At 34.9% G+C, this 27970-nt stretch overlaps 4 protein-coding genes across 4 annotated transcripts; 3 read left to right on the top strand and 1 right to left on the bottom strand.

Moving 5' to 3' along the window:
- Positions 1–3176: 3176 nt before the first annotated feature.
- On the top strand, positions 3177–9062 carry LOC134283696 (uncharacterized). The gene is made up of 4 exons (XM_062766183.1): positions 3177–3561; positions 7220–7818; positions 7904–7989; positions 8333–9062. Exons 2-4 carry the CDS (start codon positions 7286–7288, stop codon positions 8545–8547), a joined length of 834 nt encoding a protein of 277 aa, XP_062622167.1. The 5' UTR covers positions 3177–3561; positions 7220–7285; the 3' UTR covers positions 8548–9062.
- A 1849-nt stretch (positions 9063–10911) lies between these two features.
- On the bottom strand, positions 10912–18133 carry LOC134283697 (exoskeleton protein RP43-like). The gene is made up of 10 exons (XM_062766184.1): positions 18081–18133; positions 17521–17585; positions 17319–17370; positions 14719–14827; positions 14447–14556; positions 13319–13483; positions 12598–12688; positions 12367–12491; positions 12041–12289; positions 10912–11891 (listed from the first exon to the last, which is right to left on the bottom strand). The coding sequence occupies exons 2-10, from the start codon at positions 17545–17547 to the stop codon at positions 11746–11748; spliced, it is 1074 nt and encodes a 357-aa protein (XP_062622168.1). The 5' UTR covers positions 17548–17585; positions 18081–18133; the 3' UTR covers positions 10912–11745.
- Positions 18134–19910: 1777 nt separating this feature from the next.
- LOC134283699 (uncharacterized) lies at positions 19911–23182 on the top strand. The gene is made up of 10 exons (XM_062766187.1): positions 19911–19964; positions 20117–20779; positions 21023–21186; positions 21271–21379; positions 21629–21729; positions 21817–21907; positions 22024–22178; positions 22291–22459; positions 22764–22859; positions 22950–23182. Exons 2-10 carry the CDS (start codon positions 20252–20254, stop codon positions 23043–23045), a joined length of 1509 nt encoding a protein of 502 aa, XP_062622171.1. The 5' UTR covers positions 19911–19964; positions 20117–20251; the 3' UTR covers positions 23046–23182.
- A 7-nt stretch (positions 23183–23189) lies between these two features.
- LOC134283698 (lim and transglutaminase domain protein ltd-1-like) lies at positions 23190–27779 on the top strand. Its single transcript, XM_062766185.1, has 8 exons — positions 23190–23451; positions 23737–23856; positions 24313–24557; positions 24677–25784; positions 26156–26321; positions 26821–27101; positions 27230–27415; positions 27661–27779. Exons 1-8 carry the CDS (start codon positions 23368–23370, stop codon positions 27733–27735), a joined length of 2265 nt encoding a protein of 754 aa, XP_062622169.1. The 5' UTR covers positions 23190–23367; the 3' UTR covers positions 27736–27779.
- Positions 27780–27970: the final 191 nt, after the last annotated feature.

Below are 27970 nucleotides of genomic sequence, written 5' to 3' on the forward strand. Positions count from 1 at the left end.
CTGGATATGTCCTTTCTGCAGAAATATGCCACAACTGGGAGACAATTTCCACGGGTAGAGATACCGAGTGGATGAAAAACTAATATACTGTAGTTGGTATGTCTTCAAATGCGTAAATTCTCGGTACGATAGCATTAGTTCCTTAAATAAATTAAAAATTTTAAGGCAAAGTCTGGCTAAGTTTATCATGTTTATATAATTAAATTACGAATGCGACATCTTTGCTACTGGGAATTTAAAAATGATATTAAAAAAAGTTAATGTGTTTGGCTTCCCAATTTAATATCAAGAAAGACAACTCAAATTGCCTAAAAGTTATCTTCCTTAGTCTGAATGAAAAAATTAAGTTTATATTTTAAAAGTTCACTCTTGAACCGTTTAAGGACATACGAAATTTTACATTACACACACAAACATGATAAAGGAAACAAGTTAAAAATATAAATAGTGCATCTTTCAATCGCACTACATGTTAATGTTAAATAATCCTATATACATATTATAGCATTATTTTAAAGTAAAAATAGTTTGCCTAAGAAATGTTCCTTATGTTACATAATTCTTGAACATATTTAAAGCGAAGTACGTTTATTGATTATAAACATTCATGGAGTGTCACAATACCAATTTTAAAATGAAATTTCCTTATGACACTGTAAAACATACCTTTCAAAATGAAATGGAAGAGTTACTCATCTTCTGTTTTTCAATCCCTCAAACTTTCTCGAAATCATAACATTCCACATAAAAACATCATGCAGCATAGGACATATAGGTGTCGGAAACTAATTGAAAGGGGGAGTGGTAAATGAAAGTCGCAGGGGTGGAAAATCCCCCACCCAAGTAAGTAATGCAGTTTTTAATGCTTATATTATGAATATCTTTTCACAAAAAAAGTGGAGACGGAAGAGGGGTTAAGCCCCCCTACCCCGTTCTATTTAAATGTATTATGTGGGTGAGTATTTTGGTAAATATTATACGAGTTATTCTTGTTCGTTATTTTTATTACTCTATCAGTTAATAAATGTTCAATCACAACATACTGAACATACTAATAGTCAAATTCTTCCTAAATAATTAAAATACAAAGCTTATCTTTACTTTAAAAAAAACCCACCGTCATAGCAATTATTAGTTACACTACGAAAGCCTATTAGGATCAATCTAAAGAGAAAAAAAATTAAAAGGCGTTATAACGCCTTTTTAAAAGGCGTAATAACGCGAAAAAAAGGCGTTATAACGCCTTTTTAAAATATAATGCCTTTCCATTCAAAAGGCGTTATTACGCCTTTCCAAAAAGCGTTATAACGCCTTTTTAAAAGGCGTTATTATGCCTTTCCAAAAGGCGTTATAACGCTTTCTAAAAGGCGTTATTATGCCTTTCCAAAAGGCGTTATTACGCCTTTTTAAAAGGCGTTATTATGCCTTTCCATTCAAAAGGCGTTATAACTCCTTTCCAAAAGGCGTTATAACGCTTTTTTAAAAGGCGTTTTTATGCCTTTCCAAAAGGCGTTATAACGCTTTCTAAAAGGCGTTATTATGCCTTTCCAAAAGGCGTTATTACGCCTTTTTAAAAGGCGTTATTATGCCTTTCCATTCAAAAGGCGTTATTACGCCTTTCCAAAAGGCGTTATAATGCCTTTACAAAAGGCGTTATTACGCCTGTTTAAAAAGCGTTATTACGCCTTTTTAAAAGGCGTTATTACGTTTTTCTAAAAGGCGTTATTACGCCTTTTATTTTCAATACATGACTGAAAATATGTAGCCAAACCGAGGGGGGGGGGGTGCAGAAATCGTACCTTTGGGACATGAATTTCACAATTAGATATAGGACTTATTTCTCAAAAAAAAATAATTTAAACAGATAGCAATTACATTTCCAGGAAAAAAAAAATTTAAAGCTACAAGATACATCTGCTTATATCCCAGATCTTCACAAGTAGAGTGTTGCCTTCTCTTAATACGAATGCAAACAGTTGTCAGTGAGATGTGCAGGAATATAGAGAATTGCATAAATAAAGATGGTTTTAATTCTTTCCATTCTTTTTTTTTTCAAGTAGGCCAGTAGTACGAGTGCAATTGGGGTACCCACCTCCACACATACACACTTTATGGGGAAAAGTCTTGCGGTTTAAATATTATAATTAACAAAATGTTCAGGAATCAAGCAACCTGGTTGCTTGGTTCCTGAACATTTTGTTGCAGTATGTAAAACTGTGGCAAATTCTTGCATTTGAATAAAGTTTTACTGAGAAGCCCCCCCCCCCCCCCCACGACTTTCGTCAGTAGAGTGGGGTGAGGTGGGGGCTATTAAAAGCACGGGTCTGTTAAATGTAAAATAAAGGTTATTCCAAAATCGTATAACCCTTTTGGAAAGGCATAATAACGCCTTTTAGAAAGGCGTAATAACGCCTTTTGGAAAGGTGTAATAACGCCTTTTGGAAAGGCGTAATAACGCCTTTTGGAAAGGCGTAATAACGCCTTTTAGAAAGGCGTAATAACGCCTTTTAGAAAGGCGTTATAACGCCTTTTAGAAAGGCGTAATAATGCCTTTTAAAAAGGCGTAATAACGCCCTTTGAATGGAAAGGCGTAATAACGCCTTTTCAGAATAAAAAGGCGTAATAACGCCTTTTAAAAAGGCGTTATAACGCCTACTTTCGCGTTATTACGCCTTTTGAAAAGGCATTATAACGCCTTTGAAATTTTTTTTCTCTTTAGATTGATCCTAATAGGCTTTCGTATTACAGTTAGCTTTAACGAACACTAAAAAATCCTTATTTGTATTAGAGATAATATTTCCCCCTCACGCACTATGAACAGTCCCCCCTCATTTCTCTGGTGATATAAATGGTTCACAAAGACTCAATATATCCTTGATTGATAGATGAGGTCGTATTTTACTTTACATATATTGATGCCCGTTAAAGATGCTATGTGTCGTCTGATCTGATTAATAAATGTCTCGTGTACTTAGTCTCTTTTTAATGATTTTAAATTAGCATTCATTTTGTAAAGCTCTGAGCTCACGGTGTGTGAAACATCACAATAAACAAATTACTCCCATTACGAAATGGCTATATTTCAATTTAATTTGAATGGTGAGGAAATTAGAGAAGTTAAGGGGAAGCAAGGAATTTAAATAGCTATAATGTTATCTTTTTAAACGATCTGACTCCCCCTTCAATGTCACATAGATGACGCGGCTTTATGTTTATTCCTTAAAGATCCTTTTTTCATTCACTCTTGTCCGTAAACACTGCAGAATTATGCATGCATGGTGGTAATTCAACGTGATCATGGATTTAACAAGAAAAATAAGGTGCCTGGCCGTGTTCATCAAATAAGATTACAGTCGTCTGCTTCAATCAATACTCCATGTAGTCTGCAATAGTACGAAGATATAATAGAGAGAGTCCTGGTCCAGAAAGGCGGAAACGATTCTTCACCGAATGTTTACCACCCAGATATGAAAAATCATATTTATATGTGAAAAATTATACCTTCCTAGGAGATAGAAAAGAGAAGATGGATCCCGGATGTCTTGTACACCATTTATAAAGGTAACATTTACTGCACCGTCATTATGCATCGATCGTCCATTAGATTTAGTATGCATGCAGGTAATATTTGAAAAGATCCCCCGTATGTTATTTTCATCTGTGATGTACATGATAAGCTCTTTGATTGTGTGTGTTTTGATTTGATTTAATGGTGTATAAATAGATAAAAGGTTTCGTTCTTCTAATTAAATCTTAATCAATATTGTATTGAAATTCAAATCACGTGTGCTGAGTAACTATATAGTATATACATGTATATTTATATATTGTGTAACCTTTAAGAAGATTATAAGTATCTTTATTTTTTATCTGTTCACGAGGAACATCGTAGTTTGTCACTACGATTTATCCTCTTAATTTCATTTTATACTTCTTCATTTAAACTTAATATTATATACAATGACAAGGGTTTTTGTGCATAGGAAAAGTACATTTTAGTAACTACATGTATATACACTTGCACGTGTTTGCCCGTATGTTATAATAGGCAACGGGAAGTTTCTACCAGTATACATAAGTCTGTTAAATTACTGAATAAATTCCACAAAATTCTTGATACATCTATTTACACCATAAGAAGCAAAACAATGCGAAGAATTGTGCAACAACACGTGCAGGTCTGGTAAATCATTTGTCAGGTATCGACACACCTGTGCACGTTTTTAAAAAATTATTTCAGGCATACCTGCAATGCCGCAGTCTGCAATTCAGAAAAAAGTACGTAACGCAAGAACATATCAAAAGACTCCAGGCAGCAAACTTCTCGATTAGGGCATACTCTAAAACCTGGCCTGGCCCCTTTGGCCTGGCCTGGCCTCTAAGTTGGCCTGGCCTCTATTTTGGCCTCTAATTTGGCTTCAAACCAAATTTTGGCCTGGCCTCAAAAGTTTGCCTGGCCTCAAATTTGGCCTCTGTAAAAATTTTTGGCCTCACTCAAAAACATTTTCTTTTTAGGAATTTGATTTGATTTTATTGATTTTTTATTGGTTTCATTTTTTTTTCACAGATTAAGCAGGTGATTAATATATTTTTGTTGATATGTAAATGTGAACATTAAAAATAATCATGTACTACCACCAATAAGGATTATTTTATTGATTATCAATTGATCAGTGTACAGTTATTTCATTTTATCATTTACAGGTATTTCATACAGACACGCTACCGATACTTTTGATTATAATTATTTAGAAAAAAAAGTAGAGTAATTTTGTGTTTTCCAAATTGTGAACATTGAAAAAAATCTCTAGTAATAATTCATGTCAAATGTCATTAATAGCTTTGAAAAATTCCCACTTGTTAAGTAGATGAATCATCATCTTTCACACACTGTGGAGTGTTGTGTTACTGTTATGCCTGCATCATCTGTGTGATATATGAATACAGGCACCTAAGATTTTTTTTCAAATAAATATACCAAGACAGATACCAAAATATTTATATTACACTTATTTGATTACTCTGTTAAAAATTCATGTTCACTTTAATCTAAGAACAGTTGGTATTTAAAAAAAATTAAGATAAATAACATTATCAGATAATTTATAACTTTCTGTTCCTGGTGTGCCGTAACACTGTAATTGGATATCAAATGACAAAAAATTCTGCAGCAGGGTTCTTGACAGGGAGTTTAAAGGTTGAAGTTAATCAGTAATGACATGTATATGTGCATAGGCTGTTAAGCCACCCATGATTTATAAAGAATTTCCTGCTACAACTTTCACTGCCTACAATTATCAAAACAAAAGTTGAGTTTGATGATAGATTATTAAAATTTGTGCTGTAAAAGAATTGCATCCTATTCACCATTAGAACCCTGTCATATAAAATGTGGTCAATTACTTGCATATCATAGTATTGACTCTTTTTCTATCATTTGTAAAAGTAGTCAACATCATCAAACAGATTTTTTAAATTCTAAATAAAGACAGTTAAAAAAAAACTTGTATTAAACAAGTAATACTTAAAACGGCAAATATAAAATTCTTTTTAGTTCTTAGTTAATTACTACTCATCTGCATTTCTTTGTTGTCTTTATAATTTAATTGTGATGTTTCTAAATATTTTTTTATATAAACAATATTTTATTCACTGGTGTTATCGTGAATAGGATTGGGCAGCAGGCACAGCCTATTTTAGCCCTCTCCCTGATTTTGTAAATGTTTTTTACTCTGTAAAAATTATCATTCCTACCATGGAAATTTAAAAAAATAGAGGCACATTTAATAAATCATTAAGAGAGTGTCTTTTTGAAAGTAAAATTATATGCTCTGTGTTATAGTCTTCAGAATTGCAACAGATCAATAGAAAATCAATAAAAATAAATCAGATTGGTAGTAGTGTATAATTATTCTAATGTTCACATTTACATATCAACAGAAATATATTAATCACCTGCTTAATCTGTGAAAAAATGAAACCAATAAAAAATCATATTTTTAAAAATCAAATCAATCAAATTCAGAAAAAGAAAATATTTTTGAGTGAGGCCAAAATTGAGGCCAAAAATTTTTACAGAGGCCAAATTTGAGGCCAGGCCAACTTTTGAGGCCAGGCCAAAATTTAGTTTGAAGCCAAATTAGAGGCCAGGCCAACTTAGAGACCAGGCCAGGCCAGAGGGGCCAGGCCAGGTTTTAGAGTATGCCCTCGATTAGTCATGTTTTGTTGAAATTTTATGAAATAAATCGGTGACATAATCTCAGCACCAAGAATTGTACCTGTCATCTGCGTTAAATTTTATTGCTCAGTTCGTATCTTTCTGCTATTGTGCTCTGCATTTTTTCACCTTCAATTATTGTGAATCTAAGGATTATTCAATGTAAGATTTTATAACTGAGATTGAATTATAAAGAAGTAAGGGTTTTCCATCTTATATAACATGAATAATCTTTTGATATCCCATTACATTTTTGTCTGGCTATTTCATTTCTGTAGAAAATTTTTAATACACTTTCATAGTGGGCTGTAGTTTAAAATAGGAACCAAATCATTTATCTTGAGTACCTCGTAATCCCTTCCAAAGTGTATTGAAGTATCGATGAAAATTTGTTTCACAAGATTTTGCAAAATGATTTATTGCTTTATAGGTAACGTTTATGTTCTAAATTATTAAATCTGCCCATAAACGGAATTTAGGGATACTCTACATAACCTTTGACTACTTCCTACTTCTCATAGAAAAATTTATAACCATTTATATGAGGACAGTAAATAGTTGTCACATTGTTATTTTTGAATTTACTAAGTACAGTACAAACAGAAGTTATCACATCATGTTAAATTCTGTAATTATTATGTTAATTGTAAAATTCAATATTCATTTTGTTTAGTGTGTATTCATCAATATTGTCACTTTTTACATCTTCTACAGAGAATTTGAAATTAATATATCAGGCAAAGAAACTCTTCCTCAAGAAAAAAAAGGTCGTGTATGAATTCGGCAAACTATGCTTATAAAAATCCTGTCTATATTTTTTTTGCAAAAACGATTGAGTATTGATTATAAAGAGACAAATTCAAGGAAGCATGATACTGATCGGTAGAATTTTAATTCGGAAGACGTAATCACTCTCATAACCTTTTTAAAATTGCATCAAGTTTTTGAAAAAAAAAATCTGCATTTAATCATACGTTTGACTGCACCTTATTTTTATTTCAGCTGTATACAATTACATTTATAAACATCGCCTCTTCCAGGCAGGTGCTCGGTTGAAGTCATTTCAACATGGAGATGTATAACGCAGAAAGCTACAGAAATCGAGACATCCTAGAAGTTGTCATCCAACAAAAAGAAGAGAAGAAAATTAAAGACAATGAAGAGAAACAAAAGGAACAAGTTTTGCACATGCGCAGAACACCGGAAATAGTCAGCAGACCATCTAGTCGAATGTCTTCCAAACAAACTTCCGTGCAGACGGAACAAAAACCAAAAGAAAGTAACGTTGTAAAAAGATCAGAATACATCGCTCAAAACAATGTTTCACAAACTATTCAGAGCCTGGCGATTCTGTGTTTAGCTTCCTCTGTTGTTCTAATTTTGGATATTTATGTATTTATTGTGGGGACCGGTGATCCTCCCGAGGGAGGATTCAGAAACGGAAGTTTGCTGACGTCACTGAAGCAGTATGAGGATGTGACGGAAGTATTCACCGCTTTTTCAACTCTTGTGATGATTTTGTCAGCGAACTGTGTGCTAGTGTGTTCTATGCAATGTTTTATAGCTTCTAAAGTCATCAAGACTGTCGACGGTCCAGAAAGGTAAGTGTGCTACATTTTTCACTATACGTGTTCGGAAAGATTTCGAGCAACCATATTTTTAAAATATGTATTGACTATATTCCAGGGCTATGAAATACTTCCGTGAATGTTCAAGTAGCAGACTGGTAGCAGTAGTTGGATTTTTCATATCATTTCCAGTTTTTCTGTTAAGTATGTAAAAATAATTATCATAACTTTTAGGCTGTCTTTCAATTAACAAAGGTAAAACGTATTTAAAATTCAGATAAGGTTTCCCTTCGTATTTTAGTCATTTAACTTTATGAATATTGAAAGAGCCTATAAATTTATGATACCGTAAAGAGTTCTTATTTAGCCTTTTTTATTTAAAAAATAAAATCAAGTGTTAAGTAATACTCTCAAACAAATCTACAACATTGTACTGATACACGTTCAATAAATGGCGAGTTAGAAGTATTGGTCAATGTTTCTTTTATCCGAAGCATTGTATACGTTTATGTGCTACTTTTAACACCCATGTATCACTTTTTTTCAGCGTTAATGTTGTGTGTAGTGTTACGTTTAAGAAGGACGTCAGCGTTAACTGCTGTAGTGGTACTCATCATTGGAACCATGTTAGGTTTACTGTGTATGGTACAGAACATCTATCACTGGTACGACGAGATGTCCAGTGCTTCTAAGGGACTTCCGGCGTATAAAGATAGTAACAAAGACGATGACACAACCCGAGATCTCAATACTCTAGTGTAGCTAGGTCTATTTTTAGATTACTTTGGAAATACGATACCTGGAATTCGATGGGGACGAGAAATCCAAGGATTCGGCATATTGAGGATATAATTCATAAAGCGGTTGCAATGGGGACTTCCAGCTTTATTCGATATATCCATAGTTTCGAGATATCGATTTTTAAGACACCAAGGTTCAACTGTATTGTGAGGATTAAGTCTGAAACAGGTCGAGTGATTAACAACTTGAAGGTGTTTCTGGTTTCGATCACCGGAAAATTGGAAATTGGTTTTGGTTTTTTGAAAGGATATATGTTGAAAAATCAAGTGATTGTTGTCGGAGATGCAAAAATTCAGCCTACAGTTGAACATTTTAGGAGGTTATTCACATGTATTCCATTTTATATCCGGTGCCATGCATGTTCTGTACATTGCTTCCCAATGTGATTTTTATATAAATCCATTTTGAGAGAGTGAAAATAATTTAAGGATGACAATATATACAAGAAAAATAGATGCATGTAGTGAAATAAGAAATTTTGTTTTTATGCTCCCGTAATCGAAGATTTGAGGTGTAGAGTTTTTTGTCTTGTCCGTCTGTCTGTATGTAAGTTTAATTGTTTGTACGCAAAAAGTGCCAGGTCTTTCAAACTTCACAAATATATTGTTAGAAAACCCTTCCATGGATATACATGTATAAATATTTTTGATCTTTTTATCTTGATTTTAGAGTTTGACCTACTAGTATTTAAACACCTTCATTCTTTGATATGACTTTAGAACAGATAGTACTAAGGCCTTCATATTTCACAGATTACGTATTCCACGTGACAAGGCCTAACTTTTGATAACAGATATCAGCAATATCGACCTTTTGACCTCGACCTTGGAGTTTTGCCGTTTTTTGAAAAAAAGTGTAACCTTGGCCATACCTTTTGAACAGTTGATGCTAGGGCTTTAATATTTCACGTGTTTTATTTCTCATAAAAAACCTTTCCCTGTGTACCTTTAATTTGACCCTTTCACCTTGGACTTTGACCCACATTTTGAAATCTTTTAACTTGGTCACAACTTACTAATGGCTAGTGCTTTGGCTTTCATATTTCACAGAAATATTCATTGATACAAACTTTTTTTGGTTACAACATATTTCATCCATTGACCTTTGAGTTTGACTTCCATTTGAAAAACTTCAACTTTCGCAGTCAGCTGCCGTACAAGGGCATCTGTGTTTCACAAACACATCTTGTTTCATGTTATTTATAAGTTGCAGTTTATTTGTATTGTATTTTAAAAAAAAGTTTAATGTGATAATGAATAGCTTTGCATTGCGTATTAGCTTACCTAAGTCTTGCATCCTATACTTATTTTGATTTTTTAAAATAATATTTTAAGTGTACTAGATTCGAATTCCTATAAATCATGTCGGACAAAAATTTGAATTTTTAGCCGGGCTTATTGCTCAAAGAGCAATTGCCGGTTTATGTGATCCTGTTCAAGGCAGGATGTTGACCCCATAGTCGCCATTTTAAAGTTACGTGCAAAAATATAGTTCTTACTCTCAACCGCTTTTGAGATAATACAAACGCTAAAGAAAGCAACAAAAATAAAACGAAGTTTTATCTATATAAAATAAACATTTGTAGTAATGACTTTGAAAACTTCATAAGTCAAAGAACATAGTTCATTAGCGTAAGGATTTTTGATAATCAGTGTTACCGTAGTTCTTTACACATACGAGGTAAAGCAGGAGAGGGAACCAGACTGGCCTGTTTGTTTACATTCAGCTGCGGTACCAGATAAATTCTGATTCTGACAAAATCGGACCGTGGTATTAGGATTGAAAAAACTCACTGTCAGTGTCTTATCATTTATATTGATAATTTTAAAATAATTTTTTCATCAGAATATAAACGTGATTCATGTAAGAAATCCATTCTACTCTGTAAATGAGCCCGGCTCTCTGTACTTCTGAGTACTTTGATATTATAACTTAAAGCCATGACTTATTTCCTCTCCAAGAAGAGTCTCAAGAAAAGGAAAAAAATATTTTTGGGGCTTCATTGAGGCACAGGAAATAATTTCCATAACAAAGTTTTAATATTATGTTCTCTACGTCCCTTTTTTGTCTCTAGTGTTGCTTTAGAGGAGAACTACATGTTCAAAGTAAAAGGCCTTAACATTTGTGTTAATCTTCGTTCAAAATGACCTTGCACGACCTATGCGTTTGTTTCTGAGAACTAAATCAATGAACATGTACTTAATTAGTGCAATCTAGTCAAAGAATCTCTTTACAATTCAAGGAAAAAGAACAGCAATTTTTTTTTAATTAATACTATACTTAAACAGTTTAACATCGGAGAAAAAACTTTTGTGTGACTTTGATTAGAGCAAGATTGCCTTATGTACCTATGTCTAATGTTTCGGGAAGTTGAAAGTCATTCTCCTGACTGAATTTCTAAAAGTTTTTATAGAACTAACTTTAGTCCCTGATGGAAACATTAAACCCGTGTAAAACCCCTCGTGCTGGTATTATAATGCAATCATATGTCAAACTGACACATGTCGAATCATATTCCAAATTTATTGTTATATTCAACTTTAATCTGACAAGCTTGCTATTTTAAAATAGCCACTTCCTGCCCAAACAAATCAGTGAGCAGTTCAGCTATTTCATAATTAAAGTATAAATTATTTCTCACAAAGAAAAACAAAACATACAAATCAAGTCGGCAAAATATGCAGCGAAAAATAAAAAAAAAAGAAAAATAAATTAATGAATAAAAATAACATATTTTTGAAGTTAAAAAAATATTCAGGATTTTGAGTAGAATGAAAAATTATTCAGGGGCTTGTACTTGTATCACTTCTCAATAATCAAGCCGATACACGACCGATACAATGTATGCACCCGTTCTAATAGGCGTATTTTTTTACCTTTAAATACAGGTATCAATTTATAGGATCTGCTGAGTAAACATTACAAGTATTTATACATTGTCTTCCGATGTTTACATGCACTCTTTTATAGTGTTTAACACGAGTAAAGAAATTCCCTACCGAGTCATCCTTGCTCTTAAATTTTCAGATTTAAAATTTTAATTTTTGGTTCTGTGATAAGCGTCATGGAAAAAGAAACATCTTATGCAATCTTAACTAAAAATGAGTACATATGACAGTTAAACTGCTAATAAATAACTTTGATCCAAGGAAGTACTAATCAATCGTCTGGCTTTATTGCCTTCTTCTGTAAATTGTGACTTCGTACTAACATCAGTACAACAAGAGTACAGGAGAAGATTACCGCGACCAAAGACCCAAATACAATGCCAATCACAAGTCTAACATCCATACACCTGTCTGAATCTGAAACATGAAAAATAGTTTTTCGTCTATATTTGAAATCTAAAGCTGCTTACATTCTATAATCTATACAGTTATCTTTTTCTCTCTTACTTGCAGTTTTGCAAATAGAGATAAAATCAAACGTATTTCTGAACTTTGGCGACCTTTACCTTTTGTGACCTTTGCATGGTTCGAGGTTGCTGTCTGAGTTGAGCTCAGTTCCGTTGTCTGTTCCCTAGTAGTCGTTGTCTCCGTCACATTCGATTTGTATTGAATAAGAAAACCATGGCGTCCTACAGTATTGTCACTATAGAACGATATCACGACAGATGACCCTGAAGACGTAAAGGTGAAGGGCGCGACCTTTGGGTACTGGGAGCACACAGTTCTTACAGCATTATTATCACAGCGGTCATTTCCTTCAAAGCAGAATTTGCCTTTGGTAAGGTAGTAAGCTTTTGTTTATGTACTGATAATATTAATATGTGCTACTCACCATCATTAATGTAGTATTTATCATAGTTACACTGAGTTGGAAGATCGTCTTCTATGTCTGAAAACATGACGTCAAGATCAACATTTCCGGTGGCGCTCGTAATCACCCAGCGACAACTTTTACCACTGTTAAAAAAGAATAAAATATTTTGTGAAGAATTTTAGTGTATATATTCACAGGTCCGGGGGTTATCTACATCATAATTAATTATATTGAAAAAGACAGTCTCACTTGTTATATAGGCCAGGGAAATTCGGGCTAGAAAGGAATTGTATGTTATCTCCTGCAGACAAGGACTGCGTCGATGTACATCCGGTTCCGGCTGAAACGAAGGGAATATATAACACTTGGTTTTGTTTCACTTACTAGCACCTTTTTGTGGTAGTGTCAGATACACGGCTTCCTACTAGTTTGGGCTGGTGGGTTAACCCTTTGGCTCGATTGATAGAGCACCAGACTGGCACAGGCACTGGGTTTAATCCAAAGCAGAGACAGCTACATGTACATGTCTCTACCTTTTGACCCCCTCCAGAGAATGAGAAGTCTTCATCTTTTTAGAGTGCCGACGATTATAGGGCGAAGTTCTGGGGACAATCAACCTTTTCCTGCCAGAGAACACCCGGATACCAACGTGGGCGCCAAAATGTAACATAGACATGTAACTGCCTATGCTGGGGATTGATCCCAGGGCTTCTGGATTGCCAGTCCTGTACGTCATTGAAAAGCTAAAGGGTTAACCCACCGGTCCATGCTAGTAGAAAACCGTTTACTAGTGTTTGACACTACCACATAATCAATTACATGTACCCTTAGCAATTCAATCAGTTGAAATAAAATAAATTCAGTAATTAACAAGAAAGTTTTGCCTTCCTAGCAATGATTCCTTGAATTCCATTGATTATAGTCATGATTTAAAAATCATTTAAAGATATACCAGTAATTGTAAACATACAGTAATCTTTCGCAGCAACAAAATCCATCTTGAACCCAGCCCTCTGCACGCTTGCGTCGGTTACCAATCGAAGATATGCGAATCGCTGAGTCGTCGAATAGTGTGAAGGCGTGGCCGGTGTCCCACACTTGTTATTTGCAAGGGCAGTGGCTGCTGCTGAATTTCCTTTTAAAATTAAAGGCTTTTATTATTCACAAATTAAAGATTTTTAATGCTTTTTATACAAAAACAATACCAAACAACCATCAAACAGACAAAACAAAAAAAATGATGTGTTTATGGAACACTGATGCCCCCATGGAAGAATAAATTATATGGCGACGGTTGGCGTTCCTCAAATGGAAGTCATATCCAAAGGTCAAGAGATAAAAATATGTCGTCACCCTAAGAAAGGAAGTGTCTCAGTGAATACCCGGTATATACGTATTTGGAATATGAAATCCAAGCACTTACTGTTCAAAAGTTAGGACCAAAGTTAATTCTTTTTCTTTAAAAGTTAGTCAAACTCCAATGTCAATGTCAACATTATTAGAACAAATGTACAGGTATAGGTCTTGTCACAAGATAGAAACTTTTGAAATATAAAAACCCTAGCATAAACTCTTCAAAAGTTAATATTATAGCAAATGTTGATGTAGGTCAAAATATAAGGTCAAACAAAAAATATTAGATTTTTAGCAGGTATGTATTTGTTATGTTAATTAATTTTTGTACTTATCGATATATTACTTAATTTATTCGATTTCAAAATACAGAATGACATAAAAAAGCAAACAGAATTTTTTTCAGATAACAAAAAATGTAGAGTAGGTAAAGTCAAGTACCCATCAAGTTTCTTTGAAATGCTATACTGGTACTTAAACAGAAGACAAACAAATTATGTGCACGTCGAAATGTACAGAGATATAAGACTCAACGATCAAGTAAAGAACCAGTTCGTATGTACAAAATAATGTGTGGGCTCAGTATAAACAGGTATTTCAAATACTTTTATCATAAAAAGTAGAAGACATTAATATTTTTTTTCCCTAAAACTAAACACTCCTTTTGATTCTAGATTCGAATATAAATAATTTGACATTCTAACGCTTTTTTCAATTTTTACAATAGATTTGACAAGATACCTACCATCGTAAATATAAACTTTATCGCCGGGACACGCAGTATCCAGGGTCAGAAATAACAAAAGGCGAAGGTCATCCGCTCCCGAGTCAATCCGCCACCAACAATCCATGTTACTATAAATAATTTTAAAAAAACACTCTTCTAAGTCCTATATTTTAGTTTGTTCCTATAAATAGCAATTGACTATCATACATTTTTTGGGGGAAATGACTCTTTTGTAGCCTATTTTAGCGGGTATTCTGACGATTTTTCCTTCTCAAATTGAATCCACCTACTTAATATAGGATCCGCTCCCTCCGTTGAATCCGACGGATGTGAAGGATCTCCAGCTGGTATCGGCAGAAATTTCCTGTGTCGTGACGTCACAGAGGGAGGAGACAGAAGCTATAGGACATATAAAAAAAACGATGTTACATTTTATTTGTGTTGAACAAATGATTTCATATGAACTGAAAGTTATATTTTACCAGTATCACATTGACACAAATTAGTACAAATGTATTGAATGCATATGCTGATCTCTGCATTTCCAAAAGTACATCATCGAATCAAAGTTGACAAGTTTCACTCCTTTTACTTGTTTTATGTACCTAGAAATATGTTTTACATGTTTTTAACAATACTTAAATAACTTATTTTTATACCCCCACTTGAAAAGTGGGAGGATATATAGTGAACGGGATGTCCGTCCGTCTAGATGTTCGTCTGTCAGTTATGTCTGAACATTACGCTTTGGGGTACTCATCTCTTATCCCCAGTTCTTTTACGTTTTGATCGAACGCATATTTTTAGTTTCCCATAGCAAAACATGGACACTACCATTCTTTGTGTAATATTGAAGGGTGCTATGTAGCAACCGCTAATGATATAACGCCGCACAAATATCATTAATCTTTGCAACTGTATTGCATTAATGGTTGACCTTTTCAACAGCTAATACTAAATCGTCGCTTAATGAAAGAATTATATCATTAAGCAGATGAGCATGTCAACTAATTAATGCAATGATTTATGACATTAAGCGTTGCATTGCAACGCTTAATGATATTTGTATCATTAAAGTATCAGTCACATTATCCAGCGATGGGGTAAACGATGAGAAACCGATGCGTTTTTTGATAAAAATAGCGTGGTTGCCGGCCGGACATCTATAGTAATCGGACGGTGACTGAGGCCATTTGGCGAGTCGGTGGGGGTCGACTGTAGAAAATAAGTTGTAGTTAAAAATCAGCGATGTCTTTACCGATGCCTTACATCGCTCCTCATCGGCAACCCATCATTAACACATCTTCCAAGGAATGGTCGGTGTATGGCCGAGCATCGTCAAGTGTCCGTTAAATCTGAGGTCATCGGGGGGTTGAGTGGTGGGTAACAGACATCGGCCGATCATCGGTCGATGTTCGACCAAACATTTGCCCATAGTCGACTGACGTACGAACGATGTTCACCAATGTATGAGCGATGTAATACACATCTGCCGATTACCTTAGAACATCGTTTTATGATCAGCAATGCATCGCTGGGCCTTTGTATGTCCGGCCGGAAACCACGCCGTTTTTTTTGTTTTTTTTTTTTAATCAAAAACGCATTATTTGACCATCATTTACCCCATCAATGGATAATGTGGCTGATACTTTAAGGACTACTAGGCCGATGTGAACCGATGTTGGGGCATCGCTCACACCACAGATTACCACCGGTTTACGGCCACCGGCCGGGAAATGTGACTTATGCCTAGGTCACATTTAAGCCGATGGTCGGGCGATTAAATTTTCTGGTCTTGTCGGCTGAAAGAACATGATCGGCCGAAACAAGTATCGGGCGACACGGAGCAGTGTTAATTCCTAGAACACCGATGACTTGGATAAATAACACAAAAAATCACTTTTCTTTAGAAATCAGCAATATTTTTTCATAGATCTATATTCAAATAGGTGACGTGAGTCATGTTTGCAAGGCAAAGTGGCAGAATGTTATAAGATTGCGACTCAATGTTAAAATGTGTGCAAAATTTTGTATAGAATTGCATAAAAACATATCTATGCAGCAAATAATACTTAAGATTTCTTTATATCTCACGGATTAATTATTTATGTAATTTCCGTTCAAAAAATATATATCAATCCATGCATCAAAATTTTGTTTGTGTTATGCATCCTTAATAGGTAAAATATTCACAAGTCGACCAACCGTCGCCTGATCATCCAGCTCTGAGCTACAGTTTGATTTTAACTGTCAGCCGAAATTTTAAACGCCCTTATTGTCCCAACGACGGACGACCAACTTAATAAACTGACTGTCGATAGTCGGACGATGATCGAAGGTTCGTCGACAGATAACTTCAAGTGAAGAAATCGGCCACCGATGCAAAAAAAAATTATAACTTGGACCGATGGACAAAAAATTGGTCGGCCGACAAAAAAAGTGGTCAAAATCGGGCAAGACAACGGCCGATGCCGACTGTCACCCGAAGAATCCCATTTTTCAAAACCCGTCGGCCGTTGCTCGTTTTTGGAAATGTGACTGGGGTTTTAGGCATCATTAGCGGTTGCTACAGTGCCCATCTCTTATCCGCAACTCCTCCTATACCACTGAATAAAATTTAATGATACTTTCACCGATTCTTTATTACATAATGCCATTGAGTGCCTCATTTTATTTTTTATCTGATACATATTTCGGGTATCCCAGAGCAAAACATGAACTTTGCCATTATATTCATATGGGAGGCAGGGGTATCATTTAGTGAGCACAGTACTCACAGTACCTCTAATTTTAATTTTTATCATCGCATTCAGTCAGATATAGATACATGTAACACGAAAAACTGAGTGTCTGTTATTTACGAAGTTGTGACAAATATATACAAACTCACCGATTATTGTAAGAATTTTCCCACAAATCCATAGCACCTTTTTTTGAAACTCCTGAAATTGAAATATTTTCATGAAAGGAAACTATTCATATAGTTTAATACTTTTTTTATTTACAGACACAAACAAGTTACATGTCTATTACATCATATATTACATTTAATTCCGAATTTTGGTTTCAAAAAAGAGTACAAGTATGCTTACAATTCTATGACTGTAGAATTCTAACATTTTGTAAGGGTTGATCCCTCGGGCTCCCTTTTCTCCGTCTGAAAATGACGACTTGGATCAAGTATTTTTATTAGAAATGTAGCCTTGGTCATTTCATTCTCTTTCAAAACTGTTAGTATGTAATATCAAGTAATTTATATATCTTCTATAATTAAATAAGAAAGTTATGGTCATATGCGCCATATTTCGGTCAGTAACCTTTCCACACAGGGATTTTTTGAATTCCGTTTCACCTTTTACGATTGAAACAGAAATTGTTTCATTATATGATGAAGAAAAGCTTGAAAGAGAACTTTATATTTGAAAGAATGGAAAACTACACTGCAAAATACCCAAGTTTACAGAGAAAGTTTTTAAAGAAACGTAATTAAATATCCATCAAGAATTTTATTGAAAATCACACCCTTCCATTGGTAATTAATGGAAGTTAAAAGGGGCAATTGCAGTTTTACAAATGCTGACATACCAAAAGAAAAAAGTACAGTTATTTTATTAATACAATTTTTTTTTAATAAATCCAGCATTGTCCTTACCTGTTTATTCTCAAACCCCGAGGGAGGAGGTGAAATCTGTAATTCTGTTCTCATCCTACTTTGCAGTATTTTAAAAGCGTGGGTACATACCCTTGTACATTTACCCCCCTGTCAAACTCATTGACAGAGTGACTTTTAAATTCTGAATTGTTCTATCAACAAAAAATATCTAGAAGGACAGAAGGACGTATCGGAATACATCACTTCAGAAACATCAAACAAAATAGATCTGTTTTGTGTATTAGGGCATTCAGACATTTGACAACCCTCTGATAGTAAATCCTGAATGAAATGTTCCTCTCGGGGCAGGAGCAAATTAGTTTTGATGGACAAGGGCGTGACTTGTTGCAATTTGTGTCTTCTCCAGTCTGTACTTAGGATGGTATCACTGGTCAACATCTCAACAATGACTTCTGAAACAATTAATGTACTTTAAGCAGAGGCGTTTTTGAGGTACAATGTACAGTAGAAATGAATCAATAAGACACATAATAGATAAAAACTAAAAATTGCGCCATGTTCCAAAAATAGACTCAATTTCTTAATACATCCTCTTGCAAATGACTATTTAGTAATTTTAGTTCCCTTCTAAACATTTGCTAAATATTCATTTTTCTCCTCTTTGTAGTAGACGGGTTGATCCTGATCAAATACATGTAAACCACTTTCTAATCGATGAAATTTAACTTCAGTTTTGTGCCTTAGGCCTCCTTCATGTGCAAAGAAATGTTATTAAAACCAACGTGCCGTGGCGATTTCCTTGTCAATGTGAGAATGTGTACTATATTGCAGATTAATTATCTCCTTCCCATTGGCTGGGTATGAAGGGCTAAAAATGTTCACAGCATTGTTGCTTCTTTATTGAATCTTAAAATATCTTATTATCCCCTAAAAAAATACTATAGTAAACTCACACATCATATGATAGATTTTCCACTTTTCCTAAACATAAACTTTAGTTTAAAGAGAGCGCTAGCTATATATAACATTCTAACACTTCCGAAATTGGTACCTTTGATAATTTTCAAAGAAAGGAATTTCTCTAAACACACCGTTCAAATAAATTGGTCTGAAATGCGTTTGCGATATGTAAGTCATTACACTAAAACAAAAGTTATAAAAAGTACCAATTTAAATTATAATCTTTTTCTTGCGTTTTTGATATTTGTATATCTGACAGGAAGTTGTACGGAGACCCGGAAGTGTAAAACAGAGGTCATAAAGTCAGTGTCACAATGGTTAGAACGTCTGTTCTAGAGTCGCAAAATGAGGAGCTGGCCTGGGGGTCATAAAACACAGACGAGCTCACTTTTGTTCTCAGTCTCACTTTTCGACTGTTATAATATATTCCTTTGGAAAAAGTGAGACTGAGATCAAAAGTGAGCTTGTCTAAGTTTTAGGACCCCCATGCCTGATCCCTACGTTCCGGATTCGAATCCCACAGCTAAATGTGGAGACCGGTCCTCTGGGCAAGACCGCCCAGTGTCGCAGTAGGTGTTGACCCGAAAAAAGATCTCTCTCTGATCAATGGCCGTGAGTGCCGAGTATGTTTAATTTGCAGCTCTACGCCAGCAATTGGTGGCGTCTCGATATCATATGAGCATTTAGTTATTACTGTTTTTCACTAATTACAATGTATATATGTAATACAATCCCTTTTCAATATTAAACAAAAAAAGTTACAGAAATTTTTTTTACAACGTTCCAAGTTCTGTGTTTGTTCTGAAATTGGACACCAGTGTAAACTATTTATTGACTTTACAGGTATTTTATTGACATGTCTTTGCATATCCTGTTACAACGTATTTGAAAACTCCCATAGAAAGTATTTATGTATTGTTTGGTGCATGAGATGTAAGATAAGAGCTTTGTACATTTTTACAAGTGAGTAATTGAATGTTACATCTTAATTACTGTTAAGTAGAACAAAAACCACGTGATACTTATCCTGTGCATATTGAATGTATTTGGATTAAATAGGTTTATTTACATTGTTTACATTGTTTGATATATGTTTACATTGTTTGATAATCTAGGTGGACATGACCTATACAAACAATTGGAGACCTTAGCTAAAACTTCTAACATAGTTCATGGAATTGTGCTACTAGTTTTTTTCCGGCTGCATGATACATATGCACTTGCATGAAAAGGTAAAACACTGAGGACCAATGGAGGACATTCTCAAAAATCCAAAGAATTATAAAATCAACGAGGGATTCCGTTATGTCGAAGATAATCTATATTGTGAGGAAATCCGTGTTTGTGATTTATTAGATTCTGAAGTCTCCGGACAAACCATTACATCACCAGTTTATGTCTACAGCAAACGACAGATCGAAACCAACATCAACAATTACAAAACAGCAATACAGAAATCGGGACGCAACATGCAGCTTAATTACGCCGTGAAAGCCAACATGAACCCCTCTATTCTAAAGCTGATGAAGAAACACGGTGTGTCTTTAACACTAGTGAGTGGTTCCGAGCTCCGCCTAGCGTTAACACTTGGATTCGAACCGGGAACTCTTGTATTGAACGGTAACGGGAAGCTTGATTGGGAGGTGGATCTTGCGTGTAAATGTGGCGTCCTTATTAATGTGGACAGTCTGTTTAATCTGAGGCAGATCATACGAGTGTGTCAGGCGGGGGGATATGTGGCCCATGTGTTATTCCGAATTAATCCAGATATTGACCCGGTATAGTATTGTTTTTTCTTTACATTCCAGACTGTAATATTAATGCAACAAAATGTACGAAATAGTCAGATGCAAGAAAAATTTTAAATGGTTTCAAAGAGCATTAGACATTGTCTTGCATAAAATAGTTGATTCTAGAGAAAAAACACAAAAAATTGAAGGCAAGATATTCTAATAATTCATTGATACTCATTTTAAATAAATCAACTGTTTAATAAATCTATTTCAAATATCTAATTATAGGACGTTCATTCATATTTATCAACGGGACAAAGTGGCTGCAAATTCGGAATAACGAATGAAGAGCTAGACAGCGTGATACAGATGGCGTGGGAATCAGAGAGAATTCGAGTTCTTGGGCTTCACTGTCACATTGGCTCTACCGTTCACGATGTCGAAAACTTCAGGTACATATAGACGTGTGGGTGGCTTTGACGGGTTTTCATACATTTACACGATTTGGTGATCATAATTGACTTTCATGTTTTCAGAAAAAGCACTCGTATACTTGTGGATTTGTTTGAAAAATTAAGAAACCGGTTTCGTGATATGAAGATTTTGAATTTAGGCGGAGGATTAGCTGTTCCGTATAAAGAACAGGTAAGATATGCTTTATAATTACTGACAACATACCGGAATCAAGTGTTTATATTAGTTGAAAGGCTAGTTTGCGCCGCCTCCATATTATAAGGTCGGGCATTCTGGGAGTCATATGCAGTCAGTCCCAAATGCGCAATTTTGTATGCTTCTCAAAAGAGTTTTAGATTAATGTGTTATTTGCAATGTTGATGTAAATTTTGATGCAAATTACCTTTCTAGGCAAATACGTTATACTTTTACTTCATTTAGATTTTGGTACCAGAAAAGATTAAGCATGAGCTCCATGTTGAATTTGACAGTTGTGAGGATCCAAATAAATTGAAATTATATGAAGATCTTATCAACAACAGGTATGCTTTACTCTCTATATAATTTTTTTTTTCATTCAAGGATGGGAAATATTCAACCTTAACTACTAGTATATTTCTCATTTGCAGAGTTACTCTTCCCACATTTCTCAGTACGCTTCAAACATATCCCGGAGGCGAGACGACAGTATCAAAATTACGACAGCAACTGCACAAAGAAGTGAAAATTTTTTATATACATGCATAACAGCCATCCATGTAAACATTTTTGTCCATGTGACACTATTTTCCATTCAATGTTAATTTTATAACAAAAATTTCCTGTTTACGTTGCAGATGCTTGCACCAAAACCAGATGATCTGGTTAATTCTGTCTGTGATATTTTGCCAACTGATACCATTGCTATTCTAGAACCCGGTCGTTCAATGGGTGTCAATTCCCCCATTCTTTTGTCACGTGTTCTAGGAACAAAAATATCAACACAGAAAAAGTAAGACTTTAATATATATAGTTGCATACTAAATTCACATGATGGAATAAATACATGAATCACAAAAGCCAAAAATCCAAATTTTTTTTATTACTCTACTATTGTGTTACAGTTACATCGTAATCGATGGATCAATGACAGAGGTAATTCGGCCGTGTTTATATGACGCTTACCATCACATTGAATTAGCAGAACCCAGCCAAGTGAAAGCTTGTAACCAGTCAGTGTTAGATTGGGACATTGTTGGTCCAGTGTGTGAAAGCGCCGATTTCCTTGGAAAGGTTTGACTCAATCATATCACTTACGAGCTATCTTGGAATTTGTTTGGTTCAATTAATTATTTGGTCATTTATTATTACAAGAATAAACGCTTGAGGGTTTGATTTTTGAAAGAAATTCGGAAATTTATGCAAAGAATAAAATAGTGTTATGAATATTCTTGGAAACATTTGAAATGAAATAAATACCAGTACTTAACACAGCTGTATAAAAATCTTGATTTCATTTTTCCTTTTCTGAAAACAAAATTTGAATTTTACTGAAAGCTTATTTCTGAATTTCTGTTGTTATTACTTTGATATATAGGGTCGTAAGATGGTAACGCCACATGAAGGTTGTGGCATCGCAGTTTTTGACACCGGAGCATACTGTAGCAGCATGTCCTCAAATTACAATATGCGGGTAAGTAAAATTAATATTCTCTGACATTTACTTTTTAAAAAATAATGAATATTTCTTAGATTCTAAACTATTTTTTGTTTCTGGTTTTAGGTTCGACCAGCAGAACTACTTGTAGATGGGGATAAAGTTGAAATCATTCGAAAATGTGAAACTTTTGAAAATATGATGAACTGTTATAATGTGTAGAACTAGTCTAAATTGTAATGTACATATTTACTGCTTTTTGTGAAGAATAAAATGCACGGGCAAAAACTGTGTTAGTTTAATCTTAAATTCGTTTAAGAGTTGTTGTCCTTGACGTTACTATTCCTTTAAACTATGCCTAGTGCTACCTAAGAACAATAATTCAAAACATGCAACCAACTGCATCATTGGTCAAATCACGATTTGTTTAAACACTTTCCACGGCTACGAGTAATAATTAACCACTGAACTTTGAAGAAGAAAATTAAAGCAATGAAGAACAGATAATAATATCTTGTAAAATATGGCTTAATTAAAACTGGAGATGGGCAGTAATTCCTCGACACAAGCATCCTCGACATCGAATGTCAAAAAGCCTGGAGTCCAACGGGAGCCAGACGAAGAAGACGTAAGTATACAGCTGAATTGTCTTTTTTTCTGTCAAACTAGTGCACGTAAACCGAACTTCATGTACTAAAGAATCAGTATAAAAAACTTGCACATGCCACAAAGAATTCTAGTAGTTTTTGGAGCAGAAAAAATTAATATTTCCTGAAAACAGGTCCCATGGAACACGTAAGATATGTTTAGCATAAACTTAGCATAATACATATGTATTTTATATTTTAGTTTGTTTCCTAAGTTGATCTACATGTAGCTATATTTAATCTTTTAATTACCTTCCTAATCATAGGTAGACGTCCCAGAGTTTCCCCCGGACGAGGACTACCCCCCACCCAAACAGAATTCTCTGAAGAAAGACGATATTTACGAACACTGGAAGTATAAAGATGTACACCAGCATGTCAGGAAGGTGTGAAAAAAATCTATATTATTTATGTCGACTTATGAAAATTTTCAGATCAGCGTGGGATATAAGCAGCTAGGGGGAAAGTAGAACCAGCGAAATAGTACTGACAAAAATTACTTATATGAACTGACCATTTTTGTACGACGCTGTTTATTTCAGCGGCGGATTCAGATTCTCGAAGGATTAGTTATAATACTTGCAGTTAATAAATATATGAATTTAATGGAATCAATTTTACAAAGAATCTATATTTTGGGGTTGGATATCCTTGCCTCTGTCAAAGCCACAGCGTTTGATAGCACAATAACCAATTTAGACCTACTATCTTTCTACTGTACATTTTTTGTCCAAAGTAACTGAATTAATACCATCACGCATCACATTCTCATCGCCTTTCATCTTCATTTTCAGTTTCACTGTAATAAATTATACGTTAAAATTGATTTCATTCTTTTCCAGATTCCTGGTAAGATCGACTTATCTTTCCAGCAGCTTCTCGACTACCTCGTGGTGCCGTTCAGGACTGACATGCAGAAGGTGCGCGCGCTGTTCATGTGGCTATGCGTTCAGCCAATAACAACAACCAAATACAAAAATCTGGAAGGATATCCACCCGAAGATCTTGCGAGAACACCCAGAGGATTCATGAAACTCATAAAGGAGGGGAGAGCTTCGTATGCCTCGCTCTTTGCAGTGCTCTGCAGGTAAAAGTAATGAAAACATAAGGAAACAAATTCTTCTGTAAAATAAAAACTATTAAGAACAACATTTGTGTGCAACATTTATCTTTAATGTTCTTGAGGAATGTATTATTCCTTTGTAGAAAATCGGGAATAAAATGTGCGATAATAAAGGGAGTCTGCAAAAGTGCCGGATACGAAGTAGGGACTACGGATACACTGAAAGACCTCAGGTCCAAATGGAACGTTGTTTGGGTCAAGGACAGCTGGAGATTGATCCATCCTTTGTGGGCGTGTCAAACAGTGATTGGCAAGTCAGGACTGGACAAGTGGACGGCCTACGACGACGAAGAGGAAAACACTGAAGGATGGACCATACAGAAAATCAACGAGTTTTTCTTTCTCACCGACCCGCATGACTTCCTCTATTTCTGCTTCCCGGACGACCCAAAATGGCAGCTTTTGACCGTTCCGTACGACCTTAACCGCTTTGTCCGCGTTCCGTTTTTACAGGAGGCATATTTTGGACTGGGTTTGAAGCTGATCACAGAACAAAGCTGTATTTTACACGATATTGACGGGGTTGTTGAAATCGCATTTCGAGTTCCCGATGATTACCCAACACAAATGAACTATGACCTGCTGTTCAAGCGTGACGAGTCTGAGGTTGACCTTGACAACAAGACGCCATTGAACAAATACGTCCTCATGAACTATGAGGATAATATTTGGACTTTTATTGTTAGATTCCCAGTTCCCGGTGTGTACAAACTGTCAATTTTCGGTGGACATGTCGACCGCGAAAATGTTCCATGGATTGCAGATTTTCGCCTTGTTTGTGAAAATCCGCGAGAAAATTGTGTACCTTTCCCCGATGCGCCATGGATCGGTCTTGGTTATTCATACGAAGCCCAGAAGGGTGGACTAATTGATCCTTCTCAAAAATCAGGACTACTGGTCATGAAACCTCATCAAGACGTTCACATCACAATCATGGTAGAAACTGGTATTAATATTAAAGTGAAGTTCTTACACATTCTTCTAAGTGAGAATGAATTAAAGGAAAGGTTCTACTGTAAAAAGAACGTAGGGAGGATCGATATTATGGGAAAAATTCCTCAGCACGGGGACTATCTGATCAAAATCTACGGGAAGACCAAAGGCGTGAGGGGAGAGATGACCAACATCTGCAATTACATGATCTGTACAGAAGACCCCAGGCCCTCAACCAAAAGGAGGAAGGGTTGGGAGGTAAAAACAAATAAATAAATGTACACAGGCTTATTTACGCCCTAACTTCACCTGCAATCGAATTTCAAGGTTTTTAATTCGCCCAAGTACTGTTGATAAAGAGTCGTAAGATAACTTTGCGTCTGTTTAATTCAGCTCATTTTGAATTTGTCGAACGACGATGATAGCGAAAAGGATGACTATAACGAAGACCAAAGGTTTCTTTATTTGCAGGGAAAATGATGAATCCATTACTATTTTATGTTTAATGAATTTTACTTGAATTTATTATTAAGGAGAATGCAACAAGCGCCACACTTAATGAAATATATTACTCCGTCTTTTTTCTGTATTTTTGTTGTAACCGCATTAATGCGTTCTGTATGTTAAAGAATGCTCGAGAGAAGCTGTTGAGGAAGGGTGTCAAAGAGGCCACAGCTGTGAAGGACATTGACTTACTTAAGGTGACCATTGATAAGTTTGTGAATGCTGGATTAGAGGACCGCGGGGACTACACGAAAGCCAGCACCAGGCTGGAGTTTTTGGAGGTGAAACAAAGTAAGTCACCCCTTTGTAACGGAGTTGTAGGAGATATAGTAATGCACTTTTGTGTGATAAGGGGACGGGTTAGGATGTCCTTGTGTTTGCAATGAAAGTGACGTTATTTGCCTCTGAATCGATTTCGATTTACAGTTATGTTTCTTTTGTAAGGGGATTCTTTGCTTTGAGGTGCCCTTGTTTTTTTAACCTTCTATCACGAGTGTACATGTAACTATGTAATTATTCACATGAATATCCTGTTCACGGCTATTCACATTAAAAAATTTTTTTTTTACAATATCATATTAGTTTTACAGCTCGGCTGATATTCATATTGCTCACAGACTGTAAGAAATTGTTGTATATAAGATGGTCAAACGTTGATTTGAAAAAGGGAATCATAATTCTGTATAAACATTATACATGAAATGTAAATTTAAAATATGATTAAAAAAAAAAACAATTATTTACAAAGATCGTATTTTCATTTTAATTAATAGTATCCTTCTTACAACAGCTTTGATAAATGCCATCAACAGAAGAAATGACCCCTGCTTAGTTCGAGCAATCTCGATGGCCCGGGGGTCCGGATACGTGCACCGCCTGACCACACTGGTTAAACAAGCAGAAGATCTACTGGCCGAATTACGCCGTCTGAAGGGGTTTCAGCACCCGATTCCAGACCTTAACAAGCCGATAATTGCAGAGTTGATGAACTATAAAAGCCCACTTCCGATGGTTCATGATGTCATGATTGCAACGTTCTTGTTGTTAGGCGAAAAAGAGGAAGATCTCATGGTTTATTTTTAATTTATTATGATAAAAAGATTACAAACATTTAAATTTTTTTTTTTCATGGGGTTCTCATCCTGAATTACTATCATGATAAAACAGTGATATAGCTTTTCGTTATTGTTGATTTTCAGATTTGGGAATACATTCAAAATCTTATGAGGAAGACAGGCAAAAAGAGCCTGATGAACAGATTTCAAAAGTTTAATCTCGCTGATGTACCAGAAGAGGTGAAAACCAAAGCGGAAAATATATTTATGAGGTTTACTGAAGATGACGTCAGAAAGACTAGCGCAGGCGCAGCGTCTTTCTTTGTATGGGTGAGTGTTCGAATCATTCTTGATAAAATGCGTTTTGTTGTATTCTATGATACTTTTGCAGACTTACATGTACTTAGCAATCCTACAAAGAAATTAAATATTTTAGTAGATGAAATATTTAACATACACAAGTATTTAAATATATTTGAATATCAAAGGCATAATAATCTTATTAAATGGCAATGTCCATTGAGTGTAAGAACCGTGTAACAATACTTTTAGTACTTTGATTTCCTCTGTTCTAGATTCAGAAGGTGATGAAAGAGCCTGATCCACCTCCTGTAACAGAAGTAGCCAAAAACAAAAAGTCCAAGAAATGAAAAAAAAATTGCAATGTTAAAATATTCTGACAAGTACAGTCGGGTCATTTTATGTATTAATTTTTGTTCTTCGATTTCATGATTATTGGTCTTTTTTTCAAACATATCTAGATATTGTACACCCACTTCACAATTCATCTTTCCTCATAATATTACTTTTAATTTTAATGGTAGAGTGTAATAAAAGACATTTTCAGAATATTGATCACTTGAGCAAAGTGAATCATATAAATGA

Source organism: Saccostrea cucullata, unplaced genomic scaffold (genome assembly GCF_032062105.1).
Source record: "Saccostrea cucullata isolate Sc308-1 unplaced genomic scaffold, CSIRO_AGI_Scuc_v1 ctg10013, whole genome shotgun sequence".
Classification (NCBI taxonomy): domain Eukaryota; kingdom Metazoa; phylum Mollusca; class Bivalvia; order Ostreida; family Ostreidae; genus Saccostrea; species Saccostrea cuccullata.

Bases quoted from the DNA above. Each gene is read 5' to 3' on its own strand.
- LOC134283696 (XM_062766183.1), top strand. From the start codon at position 7,286: ATGGAGATGTATAACGCAGAAAGCTACAGAAATCGAGACATCCTAGAA. The intron at 7,819-7,903 runs GTAAGTGTGCTA...ACTATATTCCAG, and splicing joins ACTGTCGACGGTCCAGAAAG to GGCTATGAAATACTTCCGTG. The intron at 7,990-8,332 runs GTATGTAAAAAT...ACTTTTTTTCAG, and splicing joins ATTTCCAGTTTTTCTGTTAA to CGTTAATGTTGTGTGTAGTG.
- LOC134283697 (XM_062766184.1), bottom strand. From the start codon at position 17,547: ATGTTAGAATTCTACAGTCATAGAATT. The intron at 12,290-12,366 runs GTGAGTAGCACA...TCTGCTTTGAAG, and splicing joins TAAATACTACATTAATGATG to GAAATGACCGCTGTGATAAT. The intron at 11,892-12,040 runs GTAAAGGTCGCC...TTCATGTTTCAG, and splicing joins CCATGCAAAGGTCACAAAAG to ATTCAGACAGGTGTATGGAT.
- LOC134283699 (XM_062766187.1), top strand. From the start codon at position 20,252: ATGGAGGACATTCTCAAAAATCCAAAGAATTATAAAATCAACGAGGGA. The intron at 22,179-22,290 runs GTAAGACTTTAA...ATTGTGTTACAG, and splicing joins AAAATATCAACACAGAAAAA to TTACATCGTAATCGATGGAT. The intron at 22,460-22,763 runs GTTTGACTCAAT...TTTGATATATAG, and splicing joins GCGCCGATTTCCTTGGAAAG to GGTCGTAAGATGGTAACGCC.
- LOC134283698 (XM_062766185.1), top strand. From the start codon at position 23,368: ATGGGCAGTAATTCCTCGACACAAGCATCCTCGACATCGAATGTCAAA. The intron at 24,558-24,676 runs GTAAAAGTAATG...ATTCCTTTGTAG, and splicing joins CTCTTTGCAGTGCTCTGCAG to AAAATCGGGAATAAAATGTG. The intron at 27,416-27,660 runs GTGAGTGTTCGA...CCTCTGTTCTAG, and splicing joins CAGCGTCTTTCTTTGTATGG to ATTCAGAAGGTGATGAAAGA.